The following is a 15,424-nucleotide window of genomic DNA, read 5'->3' as shown; positions in this document are numbered from 1 at the left end:
ACACATGGCAGATACAGTACAATGTGGTTAAATGTGAAGCTATACACTTTGGTGTGAAAAACGAAAGCCAGACTATTATTCAAATGGTGCTATACGGGGAACTGTGAAGGTACAAAAGAATCTGAGTGTCTTTGTACTCCAATCAATGAACCTAGACAGGTAGGTGCAGCACCTTCACCTAGCCTGTCTCTGACTTTTCCCTTCCCTTCCTTGACTTCTATATTCTATTTCTGGGGATTGGCTGTCCACCAGTATCCATTACAAACCCACCACCTTACACAGTTACCTGTTCTATGCTTCCTCATCCCCAGCTTTCTGTACGTACTTCATTCCATTTTCCCTGATTCTCTGCCTCCGTTACATCTGTGCCTCTGACACATTCCCCTTTTCTCTCAACCAAAAATTCTCCTCAATTTTGGTTGGCAGGACCATCAGCTACATCTGACCCATTTCCTGCATTTCTGCCTTCACTTCATGTCCTCTCTCTTGCAGAAGAACGATAGGATTCCCTTTGTCCTCTCTTTCCACCGTATTAGCTCCCACATTCAGAGGATCATCCTCCATCACTTCCATTGCCTCCAGTAAGATGATAGCACTAAACATATTTCGCCTTCTCCTTCCTTGTCATCATTCCACAGGAACTATTCTCTCCATGATACCCTGGACTACTCCACTGATGCTCCTAACACCTCTTTATACCTGCATGGCAACTTCCCATGCAATGTTCCCCCACCCACCTTGCCTGTTTTTGTCCTCCTTCCTCACTGTCCAACATCCAAAACACATCTTCCAGGAAAACAGCAATTTAATTACACTTCTTTCAATCTAGTCTCCTGTATTCACTGCTCATAATACAGTCTCCTTTCCATTGGTAAGGCCAAACTCAGACTGGGTGACTCCTTTGTGGAACACTTCTGCTCTGTCATAAAGAAGATCCTGACCTTCTATTTCAAAACACCATCTTGCTCCTGTCCTAACATTTCTGTCCTGGGCCTGACATAGAGTTCCAGTGCAACCTAATGCAAGTTGGAGGAACAGCAGTTCATCTTCCATTTAGCTACTTTACAACCTTCAGGACTCAAAATTAAGTTCAACAACTATAGATGATAAATACTGTCATCCATTTTGATTACACCCCTTCCCCAGTGTCTTGCCCTCAGCAGAACTGATCTATTTTCCACTATTTGCATCTACAATTAACATCTATTCTATATCTATATTGTTCCTCTACTACCATTAGCATTCCCTTTGTGTTTTGCTCTGGGCACTCTCACCATCTATTCCACTTGCTACTACGTTCCTTCTGTCAACAGCAGAAAAATCATGTTCTAGGTCCTTTCAGTTCTGAACAAGGGTCACACCAGACTTGAACCATTAACTCTGTTTATATACTCATTTCTCTATCAAATATATATTTGTAAACTAATCTTGTTGGAGGCTAGAGGGTAGCTTCCCTCTAATATGAAAGCATTTTCCTCTATGTGGCTTGAAGAGGCAGAGGTATTCTCTGGGGTGCACAAGGTAAGTCTGAGACTTTGCTGTTTAGGGAATCATCCGTTGTTTTTCTTCAGTGGGAGACACTTGCATCATCTCACTCCACTCTCTCCTTACAACTTCTCTTTGCTGCTACAGCCTTCTCTCAGTGTCTGCAGTCAGTTCCCAGACCAGTTAATCATCACCACCTCCATAGACCATCTGCCTCTGTCTGAAAACAGCAGAATGAGGCCCGCAATTCAAAGCTGTTAACTCCTTGATGAAGATTTCCAGGAAGGATTTTCATCTGATCCTGCCCAATTTGAGGAGCTGAACAGGTAAACTGTATCCAATGATTGTTAATCCAAATTAAATTGTGTCTGACATGGTCACACTGGGGCAATTACAGAGCAAAACTGGGTGGCTAATGTGGAAAAAGGAATAGGAGTAACAACACAACAGCAACATAAGGATTAGAGATAGTAGGAACTGCAGATGCTGGAGAATCCGAGACAACAAGGTGCAGGGCTGGATGAACACAGCAGGCCAAGCAGCATCATAGGAGCAGAGAGGCTGACGTTTCGGGCCTAGACCCAACATAAGGATTGCATGGTGCACAGCAAAAGAATTTTATGGAAAGAGGATAAAGATTGCAAAGTGGTAGAGTGACAAGTTAGACAATAAAAACAGGATCAGAGTAGAAGACAAATGAGAAGCCAAGGAGCAATAGGGGGAACATATGAACGTATGAATCTTTAGACAGTAAAAGACGAAGTTGTTTTAGTTGCTTTCTGTGACACGATAATGATGGAACTGTTTACCAATCTTAGCAATCAATCTTTGTCAATTAATCAACTCTACATCAAGAAATGATGTGAGGTAAACCCCATGATGATACAATTGAACACCCATATCTAAAATCTTTATTTGTGATAAACCAATAACTCTGTAAAGCCGGCTTTGCATTTAGGCTCATTTAGAGCAAATTCTTGGATGTTCAGGATCTGTGAGTGGGCTGCCTATGTTCAAATTATTAAACCAGGCTCTCTCATCCTGGCAATGAGAAAATTAGGCCGAGTTTCTCATAAGTTACTGGGGTAAAGAAGCCAGATTTTGTCATCCAATTGCAGGGAACTGCCTCATAGATGCCAGTCTCCTGAAATCTAAACAAAACAGACAGCAGTATAAAAGCAGCTAAAGAGAAACTGCAGCATATAAGAACTAGCTTGAGACTAATTTATGATACTTATCTAGGTAGCATAAAGGAACTAGTATAAAGACACTGGAACTGAGCCCTTTCTGGGTATTCAAAGGAACAATGCGCATCGCACATCCAGTCCTGCCATAGATTCAATGAATCCCCAACAGACTAAGCAAACATCTTAACAAGCATAACATTGGAATTTGTTGTTTTTCCTGTGGCTTCAGATTTCAGAATGTTCTTAGCTACTCAAAGGACCCGTTCCATGGAAGAACAAAGCAGTATTTACATCAGCTCTTTTCAAAGTGGCATATTATGTTGGCAAAGCTAAAAGACCCCTCAAGGTACTAACCAAGGGATACATCTGCTATGTTAAACATGAAAAAAGAATGCCTGCCTCAGACATGTTTCGCATTCAAAACACAACCTTGCACAGGAACAGCTAAGCTAATAACACTATGGTACAGTAACAGACAAAAAGTGATAATTTGAATCTACAGAAGTCATTTAGGCTTAAACAGAAAGAATAGCCATAATTTTAATTCCATTTTAAACCTTACTCTGAAGAGCGTAAAAAGACCCTCTAAAAATCATCCTCTATGTGCATTAGGATAACAATCAAGCTCCATACTGAATGAAAATATGAAAGCAGTCAGGCAGGTAGACAGCAAGCAAATGGACTCAAATGTTATATAGGCCTTCATTGCAAGAGGGTTTCAGTTCAAAAGGGTGTTTTGTTGTATTTATGCAGGGACCTGAGGAGACCACATCTGGAGTATTGTATGAAGTGATGGTCTCCCTACCTAAGAAAGGACATATTTGCAATAGAGTGAGTGCAGCAGAGGCTTACCAGACTGTTACTGGGAATGGCAGGACTGTCCTACAAGGAGAGATTGGGTTGACTGAGCCTGTATTCACTAGAATTGAGAAAGATAAGAGGGTTTCTGATTGAAATGTATAAAATTCTAACGTGGCTGGACAGACTAGATGCTGGGAGAATGTTTTCCCTGGCTGGACAGTCTAGAACCAGGGGACAATGTCTCAGGAGACAGGGTAGATCAATTAGGACTGAGTTAAGGAAATATTTTTTCAATGCCATGAAGGAGGGAGTTCTAATATTTTGACACAGCCATGCTTCAGGAACAGTGATCTATTTTAAAGCTGGATCGTGAATGTCTTGGAGGGGATCTTGAAAGTGGTGGTGTTTGAATGTATCTGCTGCCCTTGTCCTTCTGGATGGAAATGGTTGTGGGTTTGCATATTGGATTAAACCCTCTCTGATAGCATAAGCAATTCATTCCTCAGTAAATTTGATAATGTTTCTGTTGAACTGCAATCTCTCTGGTCTGTACAGGTTCCATCTCCCCAGAACTGGTCCCAGTGTCTCAGGAATCCAATATTCTTTCTGCTGCATCAGATTTCTAGCCATGCATTCAGCCATTTCATCTTCTACACTGGTGAGTGGTAACAGAAAGAATCCAGCGCTTATTACTTTTGAATTCTGGCTAGTGACTTCAGGACCATGTCCTTCTTTCTACCTGTACCTTTGGTGCCAACACAGATAAAGGATTCTGGCAACTCACCCCACCCTCATCTCTCAGGGTGTTCTGCAGGAGTTCAGTGCCATCCTTGATCTTGACAGCAGGGAGGCAATTGACATCCTGGATGCATGCTGGTAGCTGAAAAGACTTCTTTCTGTTCCTCTGACTATCAAATTTCCTTTCACTATTGCCTTATGGTCTGTATAATGCCCCTCTGTACAGCTGAGTCAGCCAGGGGAGAGTTTGCAAATATGAATAAACTTACATAAATAACTGATTACTTTATTTTAGTCCAAGTCCATCAGCTGATTATTGGTACTTTGAATGCGTATTTGAAAATGCAAACTAACAAAAATTCTATGAAAACAATGTCTATTGCCCTAAGTACTAATTTTTATTCTGAGCTGAGTGAAGGGTAAAATAATCATTGGTCTAACCTTCAGCATAAATGATTTCCTGTAGCGAAAGTGTACTATAAAATTGGCAATAACAGGATACTGAATAAATAGGAATTGCAATGGAAAATCCTTCATAACTGCACATCCGGCATGTTAATTATATCTCTTTTGTTTCTATGTGGAATTTAGTTGAATTGTTTGGGGGCATTTTAACAAAAAGTATAAATTGACAAAATTACAACTATTATTGATCTGAACACTCTGGAGGTTCTTCAAACCGTGTATTTCATTATGATTCTGCCAAAACTCCTCAACTTTTGATTTACATTAATCTCACTCTAACGTCCAGTTATAAAATCATGTTAAAACGCTGACTACTTACCAAGCATATGTTGGGTTTTTCCAATTGCCATAAATTGGATAAGATGACATCTGGATCGATAATGAACTTTTTTTTCCTAAGAAAATAAATGAAACTAGTATATTACCAACACAGTAGAAGAACCAGTTGTAACTAAACACAAGCTTTAGTTTAACAGGTCCCTCACATGTCTTACAATGAACTTTTAAGAGGTCAGAAGTCACATGACACCAGGTTATAGTCCAACATGTTTATTTGACATCACAAGCTTTCAGAGAGCTGTTCCTTCGTCAGGTGAAGTGAAGAGGCACAGAATTTATAGGCAGACAGAACAAAAGACCATACAAATGGTGTGAGTAGAGCATTGATAGGCTGAATAACAAGTCTCTGTGGGTAATCAAAAGTGTCAGATGGTGTGAGTAAAGTGTCAACAGCTGATTAGCAAGTGAAGGGATGGTTTTCTTCTATTCAATTACTTAATGCTCAAAAGCAAAGTATATCATTACTTCACTTGATCATATTTTTGACTCACCAACATTCTAAAGAGTTAAAATAATCTAACTAAATTTATAACCTAATGTGTCCTAGATGTTTATGAGGATTTAGTTTACCTTTTTGAACAATGGGATGGCATTCACTGGACGTTTTTTTAATTGGATTGATCCTGTTGCTCAGTTCAGATTCAATTCAGATTTTGGAGAGTGGTATCCAAGAATCAGATTTTTATTTTGAAAGGTAAATAATTAGACCAAGTTTTTGGTGGGTCTGTGACTCTGCCAAAGGATAAAACAACAACATCACAGCATAAAGTTTGGGAGCTGGCAAATAGCTAGACGATTCCTGGAATCTGAATTAAATGGTGTCGGTATAAATGTGGTTTTAACGTCAGATGAACAATTCTTTTCTTCTACTGTTGTCAATAGATATTTATCACTTTTAAAACCTGAATCTTGTTTCCTACCAATACATATTGGCCTTTGTTAATTCACACTTAGAAATAATATTTTATTGTTGTTTTACAAAAGAGGCATTTTTGCACTTAATGTAATGTCAAACCACAGAAGAAAATTAATCTATCTCCGTTTGATCTGTTTTCATGCAAGAAAATTGAGAGGTAACATGATATCAATGGGCCTAGATTTTCCAGTTAGTATCATTATGGCTGTGTAAGTAACCTATTTCAAATAACTATGTTAATACTTCCAATAAAATAGCACCTGTCGTAAAATCCAGACTTTCACTAAATACATGGAGCAAAATGTCTTCAGAGAATTTGGCGGCAAAATATATTAGACTACTAAATTTCACGCACAGTACAAATTAGTACAACATAACACTTCTCAGATACTGATCATAATTTGATTTCAACAAGTTTTTGACAACATCAGCTCCGTTCTTGATGTACACTTTTCATGTTTATGCTTTGCTTTCAGCACAAATTAACATCGAATATGCATGCCTGTGGGTTACTGATGTTACACAATGTGTCTGTATTTACTAATAAAAACAGCCGCTGCTTTAAAGGTAGTCTGAAGATCTTTGAGATGTTTAAATGATATAAAGTTCTATTTAAATGCATGCAATATAGTGCTTAATACACACATAAGAACTTCACAATATAAGACAGTCAAAAGTATGATTGTTTGTAGGAGATGTGTAATTCTTTTTGATTGCTTCATTAGTAAGGCAAGCATTTGTTGCCCATTCCTAGTTGGTCTTGTGAGGTGGCAATGAGTTACCTTCTTGAACTTCTGCAGTCCACACAGTAAAGTTACACTCACAATATTGTATGACTGCGAGTTCCAATATTTTGTTCCAGCAATATTGAACAAGTGGCAACAGACTTCCAAGTTATGTTGATGTGCAAATTGGAGCGAAACTTCGAATTTGGTGAAGTTTCCATGCACCTGCTATGCTTGTGATTGTAGGAAGAGTTTGGGAAACACTGTCGAGAAAGCCTTGGTAAGTTGCTGTGTTGTATCTTGTAGATAGTAGTCATTGTAGCCACTGTATGCCAGTGGTGATGGAGTGAATGTTTAAGTTGGTGAGAGGGGTGTAATCAATCTGAGGTAAAGGTTGAAGTCAAGTGGGGGAAAGTCTCCCTAGAAATCCTCCCTTAACCCAGGACCTGAAACCAGCCCCCACACACTAAGTGATACCCACCTCTTCACCCAGATGCTAAAACATGCTCACCCCTCCCCTACCCCCAACTCACGGCCCCAACATCTGACACACACTTCACTGTTAGTTCTGACAATACCCACTTTCCCCCTGACCCAACTTCCAACACTGTACTGAACCTGCCACCTCCTGCCCATCCAGCCTACCCTAAACACTCAACCACAAAACTGGCCCCTTTCCCACCTTGCACTCTGGCACCCTCCTTGTCTGGCACCCTATTCATTTGACATCCTACTCTTCCAGCACCCTAATTTCACACTTACCTTACATACTTTCACTTCCAAAGGAGCTGTGAAAGTGACTGTGATGCTATACAATTAATCACAGAATACAGCAACTGACTGCTATGAAAGACAGGGCATCTCCTGCCTTCCCCAAATGATCCTGCATTTGGAGGGACCAGTCAGTATTAAAGTATGCTCATGCATTTCTGAAGAATCCTTATTGGAATCTCCTGTCAGAAATACAGAGACTATTCTTAACACAAAAAAAATGAGCAGAGTGGCAATCTGTGTGTGATTGCCACTCCTTGGAAAATCTCATCCATTTTTAAAATTCCTTCACAGGGTGAGTGTCGCTGATGAAGCCAGCATTAATCGCACATCCCTTCTTGTTGATCTGAGTGGCTTGCTATGGCATTTCTGACAACAATTGAAAATCACCACATTGTTGTGAGTTCAGAGTCACATGCAGGTCAGACTGGGTCAGGATGGCAAATGTCCCTCCCTAAAGGTCAAAAGTGAGCCAGGTGGGTGTTTACATCAATGATATTTGACATGGTCACCATCACTGAGACTGGCTTTATGTTCCAAATTTATTAACTGAATTCAAATTCCACCAGCTGCCCTGGAGGGATTTGAACCCTTGACTCCAAATCCTTTGCCCAGGCCTTAGCAAGGACTTTGATCTGGGTCTGTCTGGTGCTAGCAAGGGGACTTTTCACTTTGGAAACAAAGCTATAATTATGTTATTTGCTTTTTAACTGATTTTGCTTTCAGAGAGAAACCTTAAATGGTGTACAAAGTGAAACCGTTCCATTCTTCTTCATTGAAATGCCTTTCCCCTCAACACAAAAACTAACCTTGTTCTTTCTCAGAAAGATGCATCTGCAAGAATCTGATTTTGGAACTTCTTCCTCATAGTATAACTTCAAAAAGATTTTTAAGTGAAATATATATACATTGACCACCTCTGACTGCTCATGAAAATCTTACAAGAACAAGTAATGACTAAAACCCATTTGTGATTTAGGAATATAATCTCAAACTGTTAACATTTCAGAATGTTTAACAAAAAACAATTCAAGGCATATCTCTTTTCAGAGATACGTTTGCTTACCTGATGCTACTCTTCTTCTAGTTAATTTCATTACAATCCAGATAATCAGAACCAAGATTATCACTCCAAATATGGATCCAACAACTGATGCTATTATTATAAATAATATATACAATAATCATGAATGATACTGCTCATTTATCAATTAACAAACAAAACTTACATTAGGAAAGATTATTCAAAAATAGCTTTAATAGTTTGTCATGTATACTCGAACTAAAATTTAAAACTTCATCTGAATATGTTCATAAAATAACAAAAAGTATTACTGATGTTCTCTGTTGTTGGGTAAAATCTTAATGTCTCTATTATACACTGATCTATTATTGGGCATGTGAATGTTATTATTGAAAGACCAAAGATGATGAGTGAGGGCCCAAAATTCATGAAGTTATTAAGATTCTAACTGTTTATGACAGAAGCTGATAAAGCAAAGCTCCCTTGATTATAGTTGTTTATGGGGTCCTTATGTCAATGCATGTGAGTGAGTTTTGAATGCACAAGACCACAGATTATATAAAGCTGCTGGGAATTCTGACAAAGAGGGAAACAGGAACAATTAGTTGGGAAGTCTGGAATCTGAAACTGCCATAGATCTGAATTTATAGTTGAATATTTCTTTTTTTCCCTGTTTTTCAGTTCCACAGTCTGGTACTGGTTCTTCAGTTTCTTTAAAAATTAATACATTCAAAATATGTTAAATTATACAAATATGCAAAGGTTTTATTATAGTTAGGTATAATAGACTGTTTATCTTGCAACTGATAGTTTGATTTATAAATGTTTTGCTTTAGAGGAGTCTTTTTTAAATAAAATGGCTTTAATTAATGCAACTTAAAACCTCCTGTTTGATCATTGAAGTCAAATAACATAGCTCTTGAATAACTTCCTGATCTAACTGCCTTAGCATTACTGAATACAAGGATTGCAAAGACAATCCTGATGTTTAGAATTGCTATGGTTTGAATGACAGGAAATGCATGGGAGAAAGTATCTCCATCATTATTCCAAAACCCATGAATACTCGCTCAAAAGCATATATGATGTTCACCAGTGGATGCTGAGAGCTTGTAAAAGGTTCTTTCCCAGATAACCTGCACCACACTTTAGAAACAATCAGAAAGTGGGCATAATCCTGGAGAAAATCTGGGCACAGACTTTAAATTCGAATCTAACTGACTATAACCAAAGTTTCCAGAGCAGCTAGATTTACTTTTTAAGACTACTCTAAGACTCAGACAATAATAATATCCAATAGTGTTCACTGCCAATAAGTAAAACTAAGCATCAGTTTGTGAATTATATTAAAAGGAAAATAAACCTCCAAAATATGTACAGTTGATAGCTTTACCTGAAATGTGTGTTATTATTCTTGAGCTATGGACTTCTGCATTTGACTGGTTTACCTCAAACGTCTTTACTTCGGATTCTAAAATATAGCAAGAATAACAGAAATGTTGTAGTTCAGTTCAGATTGAAATATCTTTATAATATAGTGAGAGAATATTAACTTAAATGGGGAAAGGAAAGAATAAACTGTTCAGTCTATCTTCACTCAGAAGTATTAGGTGAATCTTGTTGAGGCATCAGAGGTCTTTGCTTGCTGGCTGAAGAACTGACAAGAGACTTTTGCTGCTTCTTTTCAGGAAGGCTCACCAAAACATATACTTGTCTGGGCTATTATTAGATTACAAAGAGCAGAATGCTTTCATCAGCATATCATGCTTCAAGTGGTGCAAGTTAAGATGGAGTCTGAGACTTTTATACCCTCAGGTTATAAACTATGATACGGTGGTGATATCATGATACATTTCTTAAAAGTGTAAGATATACTAACAGTGGGACTATAGCCAAACTATGCTAACACAACACAGACAAACTAGAAGCAAGGGATGAGGATAGATTTCAGCAGGCCACCCTAGTCAACCTCTTGATGTCCAGTCTCTCAATCAAACACTGAATGCCTTTGATTAAGTGACACCCTGCCCTGACCACTCATTGGTGACAAGCAAGCCACATAGGTTTATTGCCATGCACATCATCTACAGTTGGGTTAATACGAGCAGCAATGGGATTAGACCTTTAAGTGATTGTTAATTGGGAGTGAGGCAGAAAGGGCTCTCCTGCCTAAAAGCTAATTCTAGCCCAGGCAGAAAGGCCACAGGGTTCAGATAGATACATGCCACTTGATTAAATGCTCTCCCTTCTCTAATCTCACTGCTAGAGAGAGAGCAAAATATTCAACCCAAGCTGTGAGCTAAAAAAAACAATCTAATTGAAGGCTATAAGTGTAGACTTTTACATCCTGTTATTTTTTGTTCAACCACAGACTGCGGTATTTTGTTTCTTTAAGATTGTTTTCCTGTCATCAGACAATGCTATGCCATCCCTTGCCTGTTATATTGTCGCATTGTGATCTAATAAACAAAAAATACTCACTATGCCTCTTCCTTAACCAAAGTTCATGAATTCAACATTTGTCGCACAGCCAGTTTCATAGAAAAGGGAACATGTGCTGTTTGAGAATTCAGCATCAGGGAATTCTGCTGCTATCTCTGTACAATAATTGTTTTTCTATCACTATGCAACAATTATGGACAGCAGAAGAGCTGTGCCCCCAGAATGGGTCCCGGGTCTTCAAAAAAACTGAAAAGTCTCAAGCTATGGCATTGATGTTCCACCACATGTATACATTGTCTGCTCTTTATTAAGGTGAATTATAAGTAATGATAATTCCGCATTTGTGTAACACTTGGAAGTTATTATATTTTGTATAAAATCTAAAATTGTTTATACCGTAATGAAATATTTATTGGCTGAAAACTGCCAAGATTCCCATAATTGTTAAGAAGAAAAACTTTTTCTTGGAAAAAAAAAGCAACTTTTCTATTGTTACAAGGCAACATAGGGTTGAAATTACTGAAGGTGATTGCATCTTTGGAGTTGACCATAAGACTTGAAATTCATGTTATCAAAGTCGATGGGAGAGATCTTTCCCAATCCTCAAAATCCAGTGTGAGGATCATGATTCATGATTAAACTAGGTTTGTTCATTACATTTCAGCCAACATGGCAAAGTTGTGCTGCTTGCTCTTTTAACGTGCAATTCTTATGCTCCCTGTGCCATGCACTGGCTGTGAAATGAGCTCTGATTGTGAGCAGCTAACAATATTAGAGGCAGCCTGTAACTCTGAAAAGGGTGATGCATTCTGGCTACAAGAATTGGTGGGAGTTATTTCAAATGTCAAGCTGCACTGGGCCACTTCAGGCAATTGCTGAATACTGGGGAGAGCAAATGCCAGGCTTTTCACCTAATCGGCTGGATTGGAGATGTGGAAAGGAAAGGTATCCTGCATATGTATTGGAGTTGAAGACCTCCAGAGATTTACACCACAGACAGTGGGAACACGTAATGGTGGGATTAATACCACGAGTATTGCTCCAGGAGAAAGAATAGATATAATTACCTGACGTGCTGTCAAGGAGAGTGAGTTCATTTGTCAAAATACATTTTGTGCAAACTGAGCCATTAACCTTTTTCATCATCCAATTAATTAAATCCCCATCAGCTGCCTATCAACAATTTCTTATAAATTAACGTTCAATATTTCAATCTCTATGTTTAATGTCAGTGTCATAGTCTTAACATGGTTGCAAGCCTCTTATGCACAACTTAGGTGTAATACATTGGCAGCTATTCCCCATGACAACAACATTACTTAAAAATGCAGGACACTTAATGACCTGCTTCTGTCTTGCTTGCATGAGAAACTGGAACAAAATGTCAGACAGAAGAATGTAATTGGAGGAGGGCAAATATGTCTGTCCATGGAAGATACAGAACTGGCCTTCATTGAATGGGGCACCATTGAAGCTGGCATTGAAGATAAAGAGAGGCTGGTGCTTAAACTTACACTCACAGCTACCAGTCCAGAGATTGGTATATTAGAGGTTCATAATTTAGAGGTTAAGATGATGGAGGCATCTGAGCATAAGAGTGCAAGAATCAGGAGTAGAGGAAATGATAATGTAAATCTAAGGGTACCGAAAAATGAAGTTGCTCACTAGCATTACTGCTGATGATGAAGACCTCAATAATCCAGAATACAGAAGAACGGTGTACATAGCTAAATGCTTGAGATATTGGAAATCCTGCCAGAATGATTGTACTTGCTGTAAAAGAGCATGATGGAGTCTAACAGTAATTTTGCATAAGACTTTGCACTAAGTTTTGAGGTCTACCTTTTCTGGATGAAATCTAACCATCAGCACATAAGGAAACAACGATGATCAAGTGTATCACAGTTCATTTTGCAGCTTCTACTGTAACATAGACAACGTCTTTCAAAAATTTAACTTCTGTAAGTGGAGCTCAAAATGTTACAATCATGGCCCTGGAAGCCACTGTTCAAAGGTAGAATAGCAATATCTCACTCCATAATTAGTGAGATAAGAACATAACAAATAGGAGCGGGACTAGGCCATTCACCACCTCAAACCAAATCTGCCATTCAACGTGATAATGGCTCGTCTTCCACTTCAACACTGTTTTTCTCTGCTACCCTATATCCCTCAATGTTTTTCATATGTAGAAACTATACTGTCTCAGTCTGGAAGATACTCAGTGACTCACCCTCCAATCAGCAGAGAATTCCAAAGACTGAAGAAATTCCTTCACATCACAGTCCTAAATGGCATGTCCCTTATTCTGAAACTGTTCTAGAACTTCTCAGCTAGTGGACCATGCTTCATGCACATAACTTGTCAATCCCTGTATGAATTTTGCATGTTTGAATGAAATCACCCATCAGTCTTCATCACAGAATAATCCCTCCATCTCGGGAATTAGTCATACTCCCTCTATGGCAAGTGTACCTTTCATTAGAGTAAGAAAATCAAAACTACAGACAGAATATTTAAGTGTTGTCTCACCAAGGTATAATTGCAATAAGATGTCTTATACTGAAATTCTCTTGTAATAAAGGCAAATATTATATTGGCCCTCTTAATTATTTGCTGTATCTGTGTATTAACTTTCTGTAATTTATAAAGAAGGACACCCAAGTCCCTTTGAAGTTCAATACGTTCCAGCCTCTAACCATTTAAAAAATACTCTGTTTTCCTGTCTTTACAAAGTGGTTAACCTCACATTCCTTCACATTGTATCTGTCTGCCAATAATTTCCCACTCAGTCTCTCCAAATCCTTTTGAAGCATCTTTGGGTCTTTCTCACACTCACACTCCCACCTAGTTTTGTGTCATGTAAAAAACTTGACAATATTACATTTAATTCCCACATCCAAATCTTTAAGTTAGTTTGTGACTAGCTGAGGCCTAAATGCTCAACTTTGCAACATCTCATTACTCACAAACTGCCAACCTAGAAATGACTCATTTATTACTATATTTTATTTTCATTTGTTAACCAGTTTTCAATCCATGCCAGTATATGCCCCCAAACCCATGTGTTGTAATTTAGATGAACAACTTCTTGTGTGGAATCTTATCAAAAGTGACCTAAAACTGTAAAGAAATTTAAGTTTAACGTTATAAATTTTAAGTTTCCACTTATCCATTTTACTAGTTATACACTCAAAAATCTCCAACACGTTTGTCAAACTTAATTTCTCTTTCAGAAAACCATGTTGACTTTATACTCCTACCATTATTTTCTAAGTATCCTGCTATTGCATCCTTTATTATAGATGCTAGCATTTTCCTGAGACATAGTGGATTACATTTGTCATCTTCCAATCTGCAAGGACCATCCCAATGCCTACATAATTTTGAAAGATGATACTGTTGCATCTACTATGGAATGTAAATCATCATATCCTGGAGATTTATTCATTTTCAGTCCCATTAATTTTCCTGATACTTTTTAAAAGAAAAATATTAATATAGAGTCATAGAGGATGGAAACAGACCCTTCAGTTCAACTCGTCCATGCTGACCAAATTCCCAAACTAAACTAGTCCCACTTGCCTGCGTTTGGCCCACACTCCTCCAAACCTTTCTTATTCATGTACTTATCCAAATGTCTTTTAAATATTGTAACTATACCTGCATGCATCACTTCCTCTGACAGTTCATTCCACACATGAACCACTCTGTGTAAAAAAGTTGCCCCTCTTATCCTTCTAAAAATTTTCTCCTTTCACCTTAAAAATATGCCCCCTAGTTTTGCATTTCCCCCACCCTAGTGTAAAGACCTTTGCTATTCACCTTATCTATGCCCCTCATGATTTTCTAAACCTCTATAAGATCACCCATCAACCTCCCATGCTCCAGTGAAAAAAAGTCCCAGCTTATCTGGCCTAATTTTATAACTCAAATTCTCCATTCCTGGTAACATCCTGCTAAATCTTTTCTAAACCTTTCCAACTTAATAATATCCATCCTATAGCAGGGCGACTAGAACTGCACTCCAGAAGAGGCCTCACCAATGTCCTGTATAAGCTCAATATGATGTCCAACTCCTATACTCAAAGGTCTGAGCAATGAAAGCAAGTGTGCTAAATGCTTTCTTAACCATCCTGTCTACCTGCAACACAAATTTCGAAGGATTATGTACTTGAACCCCTAGGTCTCTCTGTTTTACAACACTACCCAGGGCCCTACCATTAATTGTATAAGTCCTGCCCTTGTTTGTTTTATCAAAATGCAATACCTCACATTTATCCAAATTAAACTCCATCTGCCACTCCTTAGCCCATTGGCTCAATTGATTAAGATCTCTTTGTAATCTTAGATAACCTTATTCGCTATGCACTATACCAACAATTTTGGTGTCACCCACAAACCTACTGATCCGGTGTCCTATATTCTCATCCAAATCATTTATATAAATGACAAACAAAAGTATACCCAGTAACGATCCCCTGTGAAACACTGCTGATCACACGTCACCAGTCAGAAAAACACCTCCACC

General features: G+C 38.3%; 1 protein-coding gene across 1 annotated transcript in view; it reads right to left on the bottom strand.

The window, feature by feature from the left end:
• Positions 1-15,424, bottom strand: part of LOC125484399 — a 59,761-nt gene that overhangs the window by 12,045 nt on the left and 32,292 nt on the right. The window contains exons 3-5 of the mRNA XM_048602994.1: positions 9,845-9,922; positions 8,494-8,583; positions 4,996-5,071 (exon numbers count right to left, since the gene is read on the bottom strand). Of these exons, the coding sequence (XP_048458951.1) occupies positions 4,996-5,071; positions 8,494-8,583; positions 9,845-9,922 (244 nt within the window). The remainder of the gene's footprint in view (positions 1-4,995; positions 5,072-8,493; positions 8,584-9,844; positions 9,923-15,424) is intronic.

This window comes from Rhincodon typus, chromosome 11 (assembly GCF_021869965.1).
Source record: "Rhincodon typus isolate 14 chromosome 11, sRhiTyp1.1, whole genome shotgun sequence".
Lineage (NCBI taxonomy): Eukaryota > Metazoa > Chordata > Chondrichthyes > Orectolobiformes > Rhincodontidae > Rhincodon > Rhincodon typus.
This window is presented reverse-complemented; position numbering and strand designations above follow the sequence as displayed.